The sequence below is a fragment of the Micropterus dolomieu genome, linkage group LG17, assembly GCF_021292245.1.
Source record: "Micropterus dolomieu isolate WLL.071019.BEF.003 ecotype Adirondacks linkage group LG17, ASM2129224v1, whole genome shotgun sequence".
NCBI classification, from domain to species: domain Eukaryota; kingdom Metazoa; phylum Chordata; class Actinopteri; order Centrarchiformes; family Centrarchidae; genus Micropterus; species Micropterus dolomieu.
In genome coordinates, this window is record NC_060166.1 from 34,340,249 (window position 1) to 34,360,124 (window position 19,876).

The 19,876-nt window shown below is 38.9% G+C and overlaps 1 protein-coding gene across 2 annotated transcripts in view; it reads right to left on the bottom strand.

Moving 5' to 3' along the window:
• Positions 1-236: 236 nt before the first annotated feature.
• The window catches only part of slc8a2b (solute carrier family 8 member 2b), a 159,773-nt gene continuing 140,133 nt past the window's right edge, over positions 237-19,876 (bottom strand). For both annotated transcript variants that reach the window (XM_046072948.1, XM_046072947.1), the window contains 6 exons: positions 18,386-18,489; positions 16,894-16,911; positions 11,608-11,732; positions 8,924-9,023; positions 6,375-6,650; positions 237-5,436 (listed from right to left, as the gene is read on the bottom strand). In XM_046072948.1, coding sequence (XP_045928904.1) covers positions 5,060-5,436; positions 6,375-6,650; positions 8,924-9,023; positions 11,608-11,732; positions 16,894-16,911; positions 18,386-18,489 — 1,000 coding nt within the window. In that variant the 3' untranslated portion in view covers positions 237-5,059. The remainder of the gene's footprint in view (positions 5,437-6,374; positions 6,651-8,923; positions 9,024-11,607; positions 11,733-16,893; positions 16,912-18,385; positions 18,490-19,876) is intronic.

Below are 19,876 nucleotides of genomic sequence, written 5' to 3' on the forward strand. Positions count from 1 at the left end.
TGTTATTAACATTACTTGTCAAAGAGCCCAGTCAGAAGTAGGATTGGATTCCTCTCCAAGTCCTGCTCATTCCAAGTCTAATACTCTATTTATTTTATTTTAGAAATGTTTATTTTTTTTGCACAGTGCACACTATAGACTGAACTTTATGGTTAACCTGCAAAATGTCTCATGGTTTGTTGTCTCGTACTCCGTCCTCATTTAGAGCAAAAATAATGACTCAGACACGTTACGCCTTGAAAATAAATAAACTATATTCCAATAAGGTCAACTTCACCTGATTAAAGACCTTCATTTTCTTTCAGTAACACATTACACCTCATGCCATGTTCTCAAAAACAAGTAGTCATTTTTTTTCTCAGAATTTTGTCCCGCATTTCATAAAAAAAACTTAAATATCATCTTCAGTTAATAATTTATTACAGTATTGAATAAATGTCTATGTCTATCACAAGATATTGTAGTAACTCGGTCATTATTTCCCTACAAAGGTTCAGGCAGAGAGAGACATTTTCATCATCACAGGAAAAAACTTCACAGAGAGACACATTGAAGAGCAAGGCCTGGGGGAATAGCAAATGGGAGAAGAGGGTTAAGAGTAAGAAGAAGATGAAGAAGAAGAAGAAGAGGGGGAACACTTACACAGACACGGAAATATTGTACACCAACAAACAAAAAGATGACCTGCGATGTTGCTCGTTTCGGACATAGCCTTGACACAACAGAGCAAGCTCTCTTTTCACAGCTTCTAAAGGTAACAGAACAAATAAGCAGTAGACACTGAGTCCATAAATGTTGTCTCTGTGTGTGGCTGTGTGTGTGTGAATCTCTTCAGTATATCTGTATGGAGTTGTGGTTGTGTCTGTGTGTGCCACTTGCTCATTTTATTTCACAAAGAGCCTCTGGTGTTTGGGATTCTAACTGTGGGTAATCAACCCCGTAAAATATGCCAATAGATGTCCATCACAGTAGACCATGCTGCTAAGACACGTACACAGGAATTCTTCATCATGCATCTGCAGAGGAACACGGAGGGGAAGCAAACACAGACGGACACTGGGGAGGGGTGGGTGAGGAGGAGAGGCTGCCTGCGGAGGCATCACATCTAGCTAGAGAACAGCAAAGGCCGAAGCCAGACAGTTAGTACAGAAGTTCATGGAAACATGGAACATTGTCCGGACATTGTAGGCAGTTCTGTTTTTCAGGTGCTGAGCCACACCGGGCTGCTGGGACAACATTGGGTACATCAGAGCTGATCCATTCTGTACCCCCCGGTACACAGGAGTTCAGCAGACCTCTGTGTGTGTGTGTGTGATGTGTGTGTGTGATGTGTAATCTTGGTCCCACCTGGTGGATTAGTGAGTAGACTACAGTAAAGCTACTGTTCCAACCTCACACACCACTGACCTGCGTCACAGCCACCATTAATATCTACAAAAAGTTCTTCATTAGCTCCTGACAACCCGAGACTGACAATTATACTAGCAATGTTCCTCGATGTTTCTTCATGTAAACATGCTACTTGACACTCAAAACCTCCTCCTTTAAGATAACTGAATGAAGAAATATATCTTACTGGAGGATTACAACGAACACTGGAGCAGAAAAAGATGTGAACTGACCTCTCGTCAAAGCTACTAACAAAATAAGATGTGTTTTAATTGTTTTCTGTATTGCACATTAAAACTACACTCCTTGAACTAAACTTCAAACTGCTTGCCTCGAGGGACTGTGGCACAGCTTATCCATAGATAAATAATTTTCTTATAAATAAATAAATAAATATCTAAATAAATCATCTTGTGAGAAGAAATATACATACACAAGTAACGTAGAAACAAACAAGTCAGCAGACAATGTACTTCGGTAAATTAGATGGGATTATGTTTGGTTACACTACACCGTTTGAGCAGTTTGAGCAAAGGGGAGCTCAAATATATCAAAATCTAATCCACTAAATTCAGTTAACAATGTAATCTACACTACCGACGGTATATACTGATACTATTCTAAACATTGTTTAGAAGTACAAAAAAATCTACCTTGGCTATATGCGCAAGGAAAAGATACAAAATTGGTTTTAGAAAGTTTACAAAGTATAGTTAGTTAACGGTGGACTAATCAAAATTTTCCAATATTATCGTGTATTATAACAAATTCCACATGTATAGCACTTATCAGTGTAGGTGAAATGTGCCGCTGCAGCACAAAATACAATGTCTTGTTTAATGTGACTGATATTAGGCAGTGAATATTACAGTAATTATAATGTTGAATGTGATGTGTCCTAATGATAAATCAAATCTTTCTCATGTTAATAGTGAACTACTATGTGATCATACTAAGATGCTGCATACTGCTCGCTTTACATTTGTTATGACATTTTTTCATGCACTGACTCTTCGGCTTCCTGCTACTCATTGTTTAAAGTAATGAACCTGAAATGTCAGTGTGTAAATGTCACAGCAAATCAGAGCATGTCTGCATTTAGATCAGTGTTTGTCAACGGTGTAAAGCTCTCTAGTTGTTGCTCTGATCGATTTTTACTGTCTATTTAGCAGCCAGTAGTTTCAGTAGCTTGTGAGCATTTTACTATATTTTCCAACTCTGCCATGCAATACTGACCAACACATACATGCCTTGAGGGGCAGTGTTTTCTAATGTGTTTTCCACTGAAAACAGCTTACGCTATGATACTATGGTTGTAGAAACTAAAATCTTGAGTCAAACTTATAAAGACACTGCAGCATTGTACACATTTCTGTGGTCATGTTAGCTGTCTGCAAAGCATGTAAACAGACTGGAGAACAGAGGATAGACCTTAGTTAGTTCTTTGAAACAATGTGCAGACTTTCCATTAAAATGGGTAGCAATTTTTAGCATGACTGGTACTTATATTGTGCTTTACGCACAGCTGGGTGGGACAAACTACAACAATCCCTTTCCACTCGACAAGAAACTTAATGTGGTCGTTTCACCTGGATCCAGTGCTGTATTAGAACTTCAGACATTTCATAGTTTTCCTCCAGTGACTCTCACTTCATGTATTGCACGCTAAAACTTTGTCAACTAAAGAAAAAAGAACAACACAGTATGTTTTAGGTATATAAAGTAAATAAAGTGCAGCCTGGACAGTTTGTACAACTGAAAGCTTGAATACTCGATTTTTAGAGAGAGAGTTTTCCTTGAGGCATTGTATGGGTGCTTGAAGCATCAGTGTGGTGTTGACTAGCATCCTGCATCCTAATGCAAGTGTAGTTTAGGATCTCGTGTCCTAATCAGTACGCTGTAGCAGACTGAATGTTGGTGATTGGAATCTGTTTTGTAACAACTTAATCATGATTTACTGGCTTTAGAGTCTTGAAAGGAAACTAACACTGTTAAGTCTTGTTTGACCATCCATGCATTTTTATCTGACCATGCTGCTGTCGCTAACGGTAAAGAACTATTATGACTATGTCTGTCAGGATACATGCCACAGTAATGGATTAGTTTGTCACTACCCACAATGACACGGTAATGGCTGTAGTTCAGTGTCTGCACTCAGATCTCAGTCCACCTGGATGGAGCAACAAGCCTTGAACAAAGTTTCCATGTGTCTTTTAGTTACACTCCTCACAGTGGGAGTGTATGAACACAAATTAAGTCTTTCTGGGAGATAAATGTCCTTTTAGTTCCACTCTTCCTGTCTGCCGACACACACATCTTTATACGGGAAGATCTAACATCAAAGACCAGCTGGTAGCTTCTGTTCACTGAGCAGATGTCATTTACAGGCGGATTTCCCTTGTAAATAGTATACATGTGACTTATGTGAAGATGCTCCGTATCCGGCTACACATGCAAACAATAATCCTTATGTATGACATCTGACTAGAACGCAGGCTGCTGGAGAGGTATGGCTCTTTAAAAACATTTATCCACTTTTCTTTCACCAGCTTATCAGTAATTTGCTTGGTCAGCTAAGACTTGAGTCCCTATTAGTATGTTGCCAAAGCCACCGTCAGTCCCACACTCATCAAAATGTCTTCACGTTTCTAATGTTTGGGATCTGCGGTGATCTGAGCATGAAGTTTAAAAACAAATTAAGCTTTTCTCACAGAAGAACATGTTGTTTTTCCTTTTCTTTTTGCTGTACTGTGCTGACTTTCTATACAGATTAGTAGATATGCATTCTGGGGGATAACATTTCCACCCTCTCTAACTTGTCATTGGTAGGCATCACTGTCTGCCTACTGAAAACAATACACTCTATGTACACTGGTTTTTTACTATTTACAGCGTGTGTGGAGAACTGCCTTTATCTATACAGTGTATTAGACAAGCATCACCACTTTTTAAGAACCTCCTGTAGTAAACAAACTGTTGTAAATTTTGTTGTTATTGTAAACATTCCACTCCTTTTTTCCACACAGGGCTCCTTCTCCTCAGTGAAGAAACGCGAAGCTGTACAAGTAAAGTTAATGTGATACACAGGAGAGGTGGGAGGGACGAACAAAGATGTTGTTCCTGCAACAATACATTTTGTCTGGTGTGTACAGGTTTCTGTTTCATCCTCTTCTCTATCCGTGGTCTGATACTACAGGACAGCTCATCCAATCCAACCTAAACCCACCTGGCTTGTCATGTTACCGTATGGACTGACTCTGACCTGACTCTCTTTTCACCTCTAAAATGTCAACATCACAATCACTTTCTTTCTCTCTCCATCTCTCTCTGCTTTACTCTGAAACCTTCTGTATTCACACTTCTCACCCCTCACAAACACTTCCTCTCCTCGCCCTTCATCATGCCTGTAACTGTGCGTGCGTGTGTTTGTTATGATCTGTTTACACATGAGTAAATATAGTGTGTGTGTGTGTGTGGACATGTATCTGAAGTATTTAGTATCCATGCATCAAAGGTCAGGATACTTCCAGGTACTTCCTGCAATGAGCCCTAGGAAACAGATGAATCTTAGACTTGCTTCATGTTGAACTGTGGACTGTATGGACTGAGTGTCAAAGTATACGTGTGTGTTGCTGTGCAATATTCTTCCAGAACTTTCTCCATCTCCTTTTTAAAAGCCGTTGATGTGGCAGTAGGCCTCCAGGCTGGAGAACAGGATGTAGAGGAACCACAGACCCAGGAACAGCAGGCTGGTTAGAATGCGGCCCATCCTCGGGCCACCGAGCTCTCCGCCAATGGAGGGCCGGCGTCTAAACAGAAGCACACCCATGCAGATGAAAGCAAAGATGGTGAAGAGTGTGACAGAGAAGGCCAGCGACCCGGGGTCCACCTTGAACTCCTTCCCTTTGATTCTCCAGTAGATGGCGGCCACTGACCACGCCACGCCGATCCCCAAGAACACGTTGACAGCATTGCTACCGGTGACGTTACCAACGGACGCATCAGCGTGCTGGTCCTGTATGGCAGCCACTTTGCTAGCAAAGGTGTCTGGGATAAGGGAAAGAGGTGGAGAGAGTAAATCATTCAGCGAGCTGCAATATAAGAGGTGGATGCAGATAAATATTAAGTTGCATGCTGAAGATTCACACAAAAAGACATTTGGTGCTGTTTTTCTTGGCAATGCTTTTAATATTGCAGGAAAGTGATCAAATGTAGATGAAACTTCACACTGACATTCTTGCAGTTAAGTTACTCCAGACATTTTGTATTATGAGGAACAGACCTAAATAACAAACCTTCAGTCTGTAGGAAACTGAAAAATAAAAGGTGGAGTGGTAAAACCAATGTGCAATAATTACAAAGAATTTTAAACAGAAGTTAGGTAAAAGCCTATCAAACAGCACTATATTTTTTCTCTCTCACTTTTCAGTCTCTTCAACTACAAAGAGTTCCTGAAATATTAAAATGTATTATTATTATATATATATCGTTATCCCTGCAGCAAAAAAATGAGAACCATAATGTCCTGAATGACAAAAGACTTTGTTGTTCTCACTTTCTTTGTGATGAAAAGCTTTAAGAAACTGGTAAAACAAGAGATACTGTGGGACATGGAAGGCCAAGTAGATTGCGTACGGCTTTGAGAAGACCACACTCAGGGCCTTAAATGTGTTAATTTAACAGAGAAACTTCTTTCTCATGTAAATGTAAATTTAAATCTCATTAATTGATGTGAACTTCTTGACAAACAGGTCCCATTATGCCAGGATATCCCCAGGGATGTGCTCTGTCTAGCATGCTTTTTACCTTCTTCACAAATTACTGCTGAAACCGGAAATTCATGATGTATCTGCAGTTTGATTTAGTCTTTTAAATGTATGATTATTAGGATATTGAAGGTCTGCTAATGTCACACGGTCTGGATACCAATTAAATATCTGCCCTATGTTACCGCTCTCACACAGTGAAAGAGGATATTCACTCACCTGGGATGGAAGTTCCTAATGCCACAAACACCACAGCGGTTACAGTGTCCCGGAGCCCCACAGTGCAGCCGAAGTGTGACGCCAAATCTCCAATGACGGCCGTGAGGAGGCCGATGACGCTGATGGAGACTAAGAAGCAGGCCCAGCCGTTCCAGTACTCTGTGGGCGGGACACAGGCAAACAGAACTTTCCAGAAGACGGTGAGGAAATGCATGACGTAGTCGTAACAAGATGGAAGATGCTCCTCCCGACCCTCCTCATCATCGTCACCGTCACCTGAGGGGAGAAAAACAGGAGGAATATTAGATGAAAATCAGGGAGAAGATCATTCAGAACAGTCTTGAGAAATTTAAAACATGTACAGAAACTTCACACTGACACAGATGGTGCATGACTGAAGAAGAAGAAGAAACACATTGATATTAAAATAAAAACAGCATTTTCAGGGGGTTAAATGCAAACCTTCATGTCCAAGCCAAAGTGGAATAATTACCGTCTGTAGTGAACTGTTACTTCCACTAGGTGGTAGCCTTGAATTACAAATCAAGTCCCACCAACATTTCGTGCTTGAATAGAAACACCTATTTGTGTTCAAGTATTTGAACATTATTATTCTCCAATGAGCACCTTTGGACTTTGTCAATATTTCCTAATTTTGTGACATAATAATGAGATCTCAAAGTTGTTTGGGTCAATACATTACAGTCACTCAAAGGCAGGTTTAATTCTTTAACAGCTGCTGTTAATGAGCTTTATTGACAGAAATAAAACTTTATTGACTCAATTAAAGCTTTATTAACAGGGGTTTAGGTTTGGTTTCAACACTTTCAAATGTTTCAATGGATGTTTACGACAAAGAACACTGAGCTTTATTATTTTGTCATTCACTGACAAATTCTAGCATCTTTTAATGACAATATTAACTGTTAATAAAACATTGAGGTTGGCAGTCCAACCTCAATATTTTGTTGCAGCCCCAACAACCTTTACCGATAAGGTTGTGCAGCCTTAATGTTGCCTGAGAGACGAGAGCGCTCTCTGCTGCTTGTTTTATTTATTAAACCTTTATTTTAACAAGAAAGTTCCATTGAGACACAGTCTCTTTTACGAGGGAGTCCTGTATATCAGAAATAATAAACAACTAAGTAGAAAAGCTCATTATTTTAAGTGCATGGTGATTACTGATGAGTGTTTTAACATTTTTGATCACTACAGATCTTCTATAAAGTGGACTTTTGTGGCTGGACGGTAAAAAGAGAACTATAAAAAAAACCCTATAAAAGTGACATGCCCCCTCTTGTGTACATTCACTTCTTTAAATTGAGACTTCATGTGTTTCCTCTTAAGGTAATTAACTGTAAATTTCTCAAAGAGCTAACTAATAATAGTAGCTTGCATTACAGCTGGCGGCTGTTTCTTACACTGCCAAGGAGCCACTGAGAAAGGCAAAGAGGGAGCCCAGAGAGTTACTGTAAACTCGAATTTATCTCAATTAACTTCATGCTGATGACTTTTTTCTTCATCTGTTTCAAATGATCATGCTGGCAAAACATTTAGTATTTTAATTGGGAGAGCTGACTATCTACGTGGAGAAAGGCTGCAGACACCTGGTTCAAAACTGGTCTAGACGTCAGGTGGGCTACTAGTAGTAAGTCATATTAATCAGCTTCCATCTAAATTAGTGGAACCTACAGTATATGATGCAATAACAACAATCTTGCAAGTTAATTATGTCAAAAGATTTAGGTTTACTAAACTCTTGGTTGCAGCCTGTATGACTGCATGATGTCAGTTTAGAGGCATATCAGATGGTGCTGGTAAAATGTTTGTACATAGTATGAACCAAAAAACCCAGCTACAAGCAGCGACACGTCATCTGCTTGCTCTCGTGTTTTGAAAATGTAATTTAATTGATGGATTTTTTGATTGACAATTGGCAACTTTCTTCTGTGACAGTGCAAAATCACACAGTGTCAACAGAGATGTACAACATCTGCACATGAAATACGCAGACAGACAGAGTGGGTTATTTTCCAAAGGGTGCAGATGGGGTAGATGTGTTTTAAATAGTAAGTTGGCAAGTTTAGTCCTAAGATTACAAAATGTTAACAGGCTGCTTTTATGCATTATCAGTCAAAACAACAAGGCCAGGACCTCTATTAACAACAGTAATTACAGAACATTTGGAAGAAATAAACAAATTAACTGCTTTTTAAAACAATGCATAACATCATAATAAAACTAAATGATTTTAAGTCACTATTCAAAGCTCGTTAGGGAACTTGCGCTTGGACGGTTTACAGCATGATGAAACTTTTACAGATGGATATAGTGAACAATAAACTTCAGGTAAACATTAATCACACTCACAGGTGTAGCACAAAATAATGGACCCTGCACATAGACTCAGTCTATGGGCCATACCCAGTGCAGTTCTTTGTCCCCCCAGTCCTACACCCCTGATCACACTTAGTTCACTCCAGCAATGTGTCTACTTACAACACACACACACACACACACACACACACACACACACACACAGAGCTCACCTGCGCTGACAGTGACCGCCTCCACAAACTGTTCCCTCCAGGAGTGTGTGCCGATAACCAGCGCCAAGTTGGTCTTCTTAATGAGCTTGTCAACGGTGCTCTATCAATTTAGAATTACATCACACAGTTTTCATTAGCAACTAATTACAGGCAAGGGCAGGTGACAATCAAGTGAGAGTGAGCTTATTAGATGTGTATCACAAACAACATATCTGAAACGCTGTCGGAGGAATCAGGCACTTCTGTCTTTTTAAAATTTATGTTTAAAGTTTAAAGTTTAAAGACACTCAGATGATGGACACATATTAAGTGAAGAATCAGTGACATCTTTTATATCACTAAAAACTTGTCTTTAAAAACAATATGCTTTTTAACACTGCTTTATTTCCAGGATGTCTAATCTGCTCTGCTATTACTGCTGTGGATTATTAACATTATTGCTGATTTATTTTATTCCATTTTATTTTTCTATTAATTGTCTGATATTATTTGCCTCATTATCTCCTGAAATGTTTTTATTCTAGTTCAACCCTGTAAAGCATGTTGTAACACTGTGGCGTATATATAAAGGTTATTATATTATTATTATCATAATTTAAAGATATATACTAATAGTTTACTTGTCATGAGGAGCACCATTGCTACTTCAGAAGACCTCCTTATGAAACAGAACTATAAAACTGTACACCTTCTGAACTCAAGCTTCTCTCTTTCTCTCTAACTGCCTTGTTAACTTATTGTAAAACACACTTTATTCAAACTCAGACAGAAACTAATTAAAAACTCATCAAAACTGTCTTGGTTAGTCTTTCCACTGTTACAAAAATCACCAACTCTAAAGTTCACTAAGTTATATCTCATTTGTTTTATCTGTTCTGAGGGTTATGTGCCAAACTATTTGTTAATACACTGGAAACTATTTTGTGGGTAATGGAAACTGGAGATTACATGCAAGGTTTTTAGAGAAACACAACTCAGCAAGTCTAACTACAAAATACAAAAATGAGCAGCAACCTATCTACTTTAGACACACACTGACACTATCAACAAGAGGCATTCATTTATTTGCGCACAAAGCAAACAGAGCTTCTCAGTCCACTCACATTGATCTCCTGAGTCTTATATCTAAATGCCAATCACACCAAACTGCATTATCCTCAGTCGGTTCTCACTAGGCACAAATCATAGGAGACAACTGCCATTATATGTCCACAGGGGGTCAATTGACTTCCTAATCAAATAGAGGATGAGAATATTTAATAAGTGCACTGTGTTTGATGGAACGATGGGCTCTCATTTATTTGATTTTAAAAAAAAAAGTCATTTGTTTAGTGCTCATTCCTTTTGTACACTCTCCCCCCATGTAATTATTTCAGTCCATGCCTCTGTTTGTTTTTAATCGGCTTAAAGTCAGGAGGATGTTTGCTTCCTCTGTTGAGTTGAGTTGTTTTCCATTGTCAAATATTTTGTGCAATCATTTGTATGTTACTTAGAGATAATGGGAAAGTGTAAAAGACCCCAAGAGAGCTTCAAAGGGCCTAGGTTTCCTGAGAAATGCATCGACACACTCACACAAATAAGCAAATTTCACCCATTTTCATTGTAACTTTAACCAAAAGGTAGCTAAAGCCTGTGACCAGCTTCCACTGCTCAATGTGACAAAAGATAAATGTTTCGAGTGAAGTTCACGATCAGCGCTTGTTGATATTTAAATCCTTCATTCTGTGCACTTCACACAGACTTGTCGTAAAACAATGTGATTCTTCCCCCAGTACTTGTAGTAAAACAACATTTGATATAGTCAGCCACACATGAGAGAACTGGAACATTTTCTTAATTAGAATCCATCGTTTGAAATTTCTTAAGAGCATTTAAAACAGATGGTTTAGTATAACATCCTTCTCTGTGTTGGAGCTTTTGTGAACTGAGACTTGCTGCTATGACAATAAACTAAACTAATTTTAGTGCTTGGGGTGGCAGGAAGTGGATGTTGGCTTATGTGGTTGCTTTTATAAAGCTGAAAATACACCTGAGCCCAATGAACATTTAAAATATTTGGATTGCTCGCAGTTCGTTTCCTCCGATGATGCTGTTCATCCACAGGGGAAAGCAGTGGAAGCCTGAAAGGAGAGAATTTAAATTCTGCATGCCTTGAACTAGCTGCTGTATTGAGGTCAACTCATGCATTTTCAATAATTCAAACCTATATTAGACGTGCTTGCTGAGAGAGTTAGGACCTGGGTTCACTAGTGTGAGAAAGAGTGTAAAGGTAGATTATATAACATGAAAAAAAAAAAGTTCAATTCTTCAGTCTGTTTCTTTGACCCATTCCTTCTCTGATTTTGACTTTAGAAGAGATTCTGTTATATCTTGCTTGGACAGGCTTGAAATTACATCCTCAACATAAAAAGGCTTACATTTTAGTTGTTTTTGCCTGCAGCTCTGCTACTCTGCTATTAGACTACAAGTTCAAATAATTACAATAAAATTATCTGGTTGAGTTATAAACTTTAAAGCTGCTATGGAATTCCATCAATAAGTCATCAACACAGTTTTGGCAGCCTCTGCCAACTTGCACTCCACACTAGGAGCAGCTGAAGATGTCCTTTTACAGCACAAAACACAAAGAGGGCGCAGTTCTTCCAGAGGAAACTACAAGGAAAATAAATAGATGAACGGTGCACCTTGAACTCATACGACTCCTCGATGACCACCTCCAGGCGACTGTGCTCTCCCAGGATGGGCTTTCCCATCTCAGATATCCTCCGGGCCTCCTCTTCCTCAGCACTCATCTGCCCCTCCACCCCCTCTGTGGGAAGAAAGGAGGGAGGAGTGGGGGTGGAAACGAGAGCAGGGAAAGATGATGTGAAGGAAAAAAGGACACCAACAGTGATGGTGGATTGAAAGTGAAATGCATATCACAGATATTTCCAAGCTCTACCTATATCAATAATGTATTTGGAGTCAGCGTTTTATTTAGAGCTGCACTACATCACTTCTGTATCAACACATGAGTTGATGTGTGCACGAATGTATGTATGTGCGTGTGTTCTCACGCAACATGGGAGAGGGACTTGAAAAGTGCGTAATCTGTGCGTAAGTTTCAATTAGGGAAAGGTTGAGCTTAAGTTTACAACAGTAATACCCTTCTTACACCAAAATGATCTCATATAAATTTTAAAACCGGGTTAACCCGCTAAAAATAAGCGAATGACTCCTACCAGTAAAGTTTCTCTTTCTTCTAATGTGCCGTTAAACAGGGTTAGCAAACAGCAGAAAGCAGCATGGAGGCCAGTGAAAGTGTTACTGTAGTAGTGGTCGCTGTGTGAAGCCCATGGACTGTATAAAAGAGGTGGACACAGCCACAGTGACATTAACTGTTGGTTTGTGGACCCCCGTTTTGTGTTTGGCATTTTGGCCGTTGCCATATTAGATTTTTGGAACCAGAAGTGACCATATTTGGGAGAGAGGGTGGATTTAGCTGTATTGAAGGCGACTTAAAAACTAGCGATTGCGACCATCAACTTGTTAGGAAAGTGTTTATTGAGGTACTACATCAAGTGAGAAGTAGGGTCATTTTGTCATAAGCTTAAATACAATTAAACTTCTTTTTGCAACCAGTGCAGTCGACCCCTGCTGGTGATTAGAAAGAACGCAGGTTTAGGGCACTACAACATCGGCTTCACTTTTCAGACACCTCAGGCTGGGATGGGGGCCCATAGACTATTTAAAAATAATGAATGCTGATTGTACTCTTTCACACTCAAGACAAGAGCCAGATATTAGCAGGTGTTAGGTGGGTCTTTTGTCCAGTGTAAAAGGGGCTTTATTGTAGTCTCACCCACCCATTTTTGGTGTACAAAAGTTAAATAAAACACATAAAATGTAATGACACTTATGAAAATGTATTTTGTTTGTTCAGATTTCCTGTGTGGACAAAGTCATGGAACCTTATGACAATTAAATAAGAAATAACTTGTAAGTAGGTCCATGTTGACTGGGACAGTCACAAGAGGATTATGTTGTGTCAGGAAGCGTGATGAAAGCCTGATGCACAAGCTTTGTTCATAATGTTGGTACCGCTGTGCATCAAAAAACCTAAAGATAGGGGGAGAGTCTGAAGTAGCTTGTGTCCAGAGCGAAGATGAACATGGAATGCCACTGTTATAAAGTCGCTGTTTATACTATGTCACCAGACTTTCTCATTTGCTCCTGTCATAGTTCGTCATGTCTAGATGGTAACCCCAGATTTGAACTCTTGCACATGCGCACTTGATTCAGAACAGTAGCGACTGAGAGTCTCCTGGGAGACACTTCAAAATGTTCTTGCCTTGCCAAGTGCATCTGCAGTTGTACGACAAAAACCAAGACTAAATATGTTATTTTAAAGAGCGAGAAATTGTTTGGAAAAACTGGTTAACTTGTCAAAGCCTTTAGGATTTCAAGTGTAGTAGTATAAAGAGTGACAAAGTCCATGTAGGGAAGAGTTTCTGGTGGATGAAGGCAAACTGCACCCACATGCAGAAATAAGGGGTAAGGAGTAAGACAGTAGGAAATTAAAGTGTTTGTGTAAAGAACTGACAGAGCTTACCACCCTCCCCCGTCTTCAAAAGCGGACGTGCTTAATTATGAAAAGACTGTGAGAGTAAAGCAGCTATTTGTCCCTGCAGTGTTCATTGACACTATTTCAAGCTGTCATTCACACATGTTCATTGACACTATTTCAAGCTGTCATTCACACACACACACACACACACACACACAGAGTAAGACACATAATGACAATTATTACACACACACAGCTTCACTTTTAGGTGCTTCCTCTGTGCAACAACATCTTTCAGCTTTCACCAGAGAAAAGAGATTGCCTCTCCTGCTTTGACAGTCGAGTGAGGTGAATGAGAAGTCACCTTCAGGACAATGATGTTTCATCACTCAGGACTTGATCTTCCTGGATCCTCTGGATTCTGCCTTGATTGCCTCTAATAGTCAGTCATTTGAGGTTAAAGCTGCTCAGTTGCTTTGTACAGGTGGATCCAAGAGGCAGCAAGAGGCATTTTGAATTTTGGAACGTTTCAAAGACTTTATCAAACAATAAACATGTGATGTCAGTGACCTGTGAACTCCGGGGAAATTAATATATAAATATTCTTTACTTGGCACAAGGGAATGAAAAACTGTTCTTGCTGCATGTTTGCAGCATGGTTTATTATTTTTAATTTCCTTTGGATACAGCACTTTGGAGGAAATTTTGTTTGTCATTTGTATATTTTGATTTGTGACGAGCTCAGAGGACTTCCTGCTCAATAGTTAATTTGAACTCAAATCAATGGGTTGTCAGTTAGAAAGATGGAGGAGCTCTTCAATTTGAATTAAATTCTTTTCCAGTGCGACTTTAATTTTCAACAGAACATAAGGCTGCCCTTTTTTCAAAAATCAATACAGACATCCTAGACTCATTGCTGACAACATTATTTCTTCTTCCCTCTCTGTTTTGTAATAAATGTAGCAACAATTTCCATATAAACAAATAAAAAAAATAAATTTACTTTTGCCTCCCACTCAGAAGGCTCCAAAATAGTAATAAAAAGCAATATGATATCAAAGTATAGAATGATAAATAAGATAAAGCACAGCAAATGTAGACTCCATTTGGTTTTCTAAGAAGGCCCACAGACACGGTGATCTATCTGCATCAGCACACAGTGACGGCACAAAAAACAAGCTCAGAGTGTGGAGGGCCGACCCATTTGTAAGCATTTATTTCCAAACTGCTCTATTGTGCTGAGCTGAGATTCACAGAGGCCAGTTGAGCTGTGATCCAAATGTAAACCGACAAATACCCATCGCACCCCCCAAGCAAGGCTATAAGAGATGCCAGAAATGTGAGCCAGGACATTACAGTGTGGTGCAGAGCAAACAACGTCCTAGCAGAGCAGAAAACCTGCAGAAACAACGATTGCAGCTGAAATAAATTGTGGCATCTAATCAGATGTATTGCAAACGAAAACAAATATCTGAATTATAATTATAAGTTAAAGAGATTTAGAATAACTATCTTGACAATAATGAGTCTCTTCATGGGTACATTGGATAAGACTACTTACTTAAAGGACATTTCAAATGAATGCAACTTTTTTTAAATTTATCTTTCACAAGAACACTATTTTAATTTCACCACTGGTCTTTGAGTGCACTTCCTGCAGTCATCATCAATAATTTTGAGCCGGTGACCCTCGGTGCTACACATCAGCTCCTGCAGAGGAGTCCCATCAGCTGTCTTTTGAACAATGTTATTCAGTTAGTGGCTACAGTGTTATTGCTGCTTACATTCTCCCTGAAGCAAATTAAAAAACAATTATTTCCTGGGTGAATACGTGTATCTACATTTGTATGTTAATAACTGTTTTATTACCCTATTCTAATATAAATTTAATCATCTGTTATGGTCTTTGTGTGTAGCATGAAAGGACTACAGAGTTTCATTCTGTTGTACAACCTTGTGTTGTAGAATGATAAATAAATAACTTTGATAACTTGATTTCTACTCATTGGAATGATGTCCAAAAATATGTAAATAAACCCCAGGTTAAGAAAAATAGTGAAAAAGTAAATCCAGCAAGCTTTCCCTGGATAATTACAGGGTAAAAACTGATGAACCCACAGAAACTGTGGCAAAAACAGCATGACATCAAGCTATAACCCTGTGTAAACATGTTTCTTTTCTTCAATAGGTTATGCGAGTTAAGGGGCTGAACTGTTGAAACAAAATCAACATAATCATTTATATTCAAGCCCTCGCCAAAAAGAGTTCACACAATGCTGATTAAAGGATAATTTCTGTAATTTTCACATATTTTAGGGTCGAAACACGTAGGTACAAAAAGTCTTGAAATCCGTGCAGTACATGGCTTCAGCCGACAGCCTCTATGTACACAACAAACTCCTTTCTCCAACTCACCTCTCATGAGATTTCAGAGCGAGATTTCTGTTTCAGGTTAAAAAGAAAGGGAGTCACTGGGAGTCACTCATCAGTTTCCTTTTCCATGGTGTTGTTAGACACCTGATATAACAGTCTGAGCCAAAAGTCGGTGGGAAAAAGAAGCAAATTTTGTGGACGCAATACTGACGGGCACCATTGCCTGAAGGAATAAGTTGCAGCCCCTACTATTGGTTCACGGCTGCCGTCTGAAGCATCTACTGCACAGATTCCAAAACCTTTTGTACCCACTAGTCATTTCAAACCCGATGGTGTGAAGTGAAGCCAAGTCTTCTTCAATACAGCATGATGTTCATTTAGTCAATTATGGTCCCATTTAGAAGAAAAAAGACGATAAAGCAGGGTGAGCTTTAGGGAGGGGCTACCTTGTGATTAACAAGTCACTACCATGGCGACCAGTCAGTCAGGATAGAGGCGACTCGTATCCACTGCACTGTGTACATTCAACCATCACCATTGAGAAAGCTTATTAGGGGTCGGCTGATCATTTTTCTGTAAGTCCATTTTGTATTTTGTAAATCACAGTAAACGTGAATTACGCATGCACCTTGTTAACCAAGCTAGTAACAACATTGTCATGACAAACTCGAGGCTTCAAAACGGTAGCGTACAAACTTCTTCTTCCACTTCTTTTATACAGTCTATGGTTCCTCATCAACAGATCAGATCAGCCTCAGATTTACAGCTAAAATGATTGGTTGATAAATCGATTAGTTAATTGACTGCTCTTCTTATAAACTACATATCTTTGGACTGTTGGTTGGACAAAACAACTGAGGATATCAAACTGTCACTCACATTTTTCATTATTTTCTTAAATTCTATAGAACAAACTATTAATTAATTAATCATGAAAATAAAAATCAGATTAATCAATAATGAAAGTTAGTTGCAGCCCTCTTCAGATTTCCTAACAAATCAAATCAAGCTTGAATCTTCAATTTAAAGTAGCAGAATCAGATGGTCTTACCTTGGTTGAGCAGCAGAGCTGTAAAGAGGACGGGGGTGGGGTATAGTCAAGAAAAAAAAAGAGCAATAAGTAATTCAGCACACATTCAGCCAGACACCAACAGTAATACATCTAATAATACATCAAACTGCACTACGTTAAAGATGAAAGTATAAACTCAAACTCACAAATACTCACAAACAATTTAGAGAGTTGTTGGATAATGATTCCTGTGTACATCACTTCACTCTTTTTTTAAACTCATGCTCACCCTCTCACACTCCCTCCACAAACAGACCATCACTTTATGTTCTGCTCTCCCTGTTTTCATGTTTACCATTAACAAAAATCTCTTCTCTTATCTGTCTTTCTTCCCGCCAGTGTTTTTGTTCATAACACACTGCGGCGACTGCTTCATAGGCCGTCTAACATCTAAGAAAATCTTCTGAAATTCACATAAATACTGTTCTCTCTCTGTATTTCTGTCTTTCCACCATTCTAAAGAATAAAAGAGGCGATCCAGTCCTTGTGGTAGTGGTATAGTGATTGTAGTCACGGGCAATGGATGAATCAATAGGTCCCTGTGTGTGTGTGTGTGTGTGTGTGTGTCTTTGTGTCTAAGATAAATCAGAAATTTATTGATACTTGTGGATAAAGTGGGTCACTGAAGCAGTTAAAAACAAAACAAACTGAACAAAAGACAGAAGAAAGAAAACACATAAACAAACTGAAACAGCACAAAAATATGCAGCATTTGGATTACTTATAAGAAATTAAATGTTCTACTTAGCAGTGCTTATTTAAACATGAACTAATAGAAACTTGCACCAACCATGTAAAAAAACCTGTTAAATTGCATCTTTCCTATTGTTTGTATTTTATATTACATTATGAAGCAGAGTGAAACCCTCCATGAAACTGGTGTTGATACCAAAACAATACATTTTGGTTATTGAAAAATCTAGATTTCTTTAATTTTATGTTTTTCTAATGAAGCCAAAGTTCTTAAATGTTAAATGTTGTCTAACTGCAAGCGGCTCTACAAGGACTTTGCCTAACTGTGATTTCCAAGCAAATTCATGGAAATATTTTAATAATAATAATAATAATAACTTAAATTTATATAGCGCCTTTCATGAAACCCAAGGACACTTACAACAACTGACTATACGTGACACAACAACAAAGAGTGACCACTGTGGAAAGTGTTTCACATTTGTGTGCTCATATTTGACAGAAGTAGATAATCGGGAGAATCAGAGGATAAACTACTACAACAAACTAAAAACCAAGCTATAAGACTATTTTGAATGAAATCAGGAACTTTCTGAACCTTCAGGTTTCAGTAAGTTTACACATATTCAGTTTGATGGTTTTGAAATAAGCACTGAGGCTCAATACTGATACTCATGTGCATGCTGATCAACAATCCTGTGAGTTTTTTCCTTTGAGGTAAAATAAAATAATCACACCAAATCAAATTCAGTCAGCAAAACATGCTGCATATACTAACCTGAAATTCCTCTCTTAAGCCAACGTGGCTCCTCCAACACAATGAAGAAGTTTTCATGTTTTTCATATTCTTCATCATCAATTATCCTCACCTGGAAAGTCTGACTGCACCCACACACACACACAAACACACACACACACACAAAGAAAGAGACACAATTATTATTATTTTTTGACAAACGTGGTAGTATTTTTTATTTCTGTAAAACAAAACATACAATCTCATATTTACGGGAGCAGCCATACACACACTTGTACATGCAGACCACGCACTGTCAGTCACAGACACACAAATTAAGTGCAGCATTTCATCAATAGTGCTCCCGCACGGCCTTCACGACAGGGTGTCTGTGTTATCGACGTGCTGGCCAAACCTCAAGGCCCATGAACACACACACACACACACACACACACACCCCAAAACAGTACAGAGCTGCCCACACGGAGGTCTTCCCCCTGTCATCTCTGATCAGGACGAGTTGCTGTGTAAATCACAGCAGAAAAAGCATGATGCACGGTCAATAAGTCAGTCATAGTGGGAGCAGAGGAAGAAAGTAAAAAGGTTACAAAAACAAGCAGAAATAGAAGAATAAAAAAGAAAGTACGAGATTCAGAGAGAAGTAAACTGTAAAAGTGAGATAAAAGTATGAGAGGACACATTTTGTGATGATTATACAGTTTTCTTTTGTCCTTAAGATTTAGATATGTCCTCATTCTCAATGTAAAGGTGCTTTATACAAATTACCAGGACATTGAACATATCTCTAACTATTTAAAATACTCATATATATAATATAATATTTGTGGTAGTTCAGTCTTGATATACTGCAGAACCATAGTAATGCTGCACAATCTCTAATGGGTCTGTCATGTTATTCCCATTTGCTCACATACTCCATGTAAACCCTTTGCTGGATTCATTCATAATTTCATCCATGCAGTTGGCACTCTGTTCTGATGCACATGTATATACACTCACCTACAGATTATTAGGAACACCATACTAATCCTGTGTTTGACCCCCTTTCGCCTTCAGAACTGCCTTAATTCCATGTGGCATTGATTCAACAAGGTGCTGAAAGCATTCTTTAGAAATGTTGGCCCATATTGATAGGATAGCATCTTGCAGTTGATGGAGATTTGTGGGATGCACATCCAGGGCACGAAGCTCCCGTTCCACCACATCCCAAAGATGCTCTATTGGGTTGAGATCTGGTGACTGTGGGGGCCATTTTAGTACAGTGAACTCATTGTCATGTTCAAGAAACCAATTTGAAATGATTGGAGCTTTGTGACATGGTGCATTATCCTGCTGGAAGTAGCCATCAGAGGATGGGTACATGGTGGCCATAAAGGGATGGACATGGTCAGAAACAACACTCAGGTAGGCCGTGGCATTTAAACGATGCCCAATTGGCACTAAGGGGCCTAAAGTGTGCCAAGAAAACATCCCCCACACCATTACACCACCACCACCAGCCTGCACAGTGGT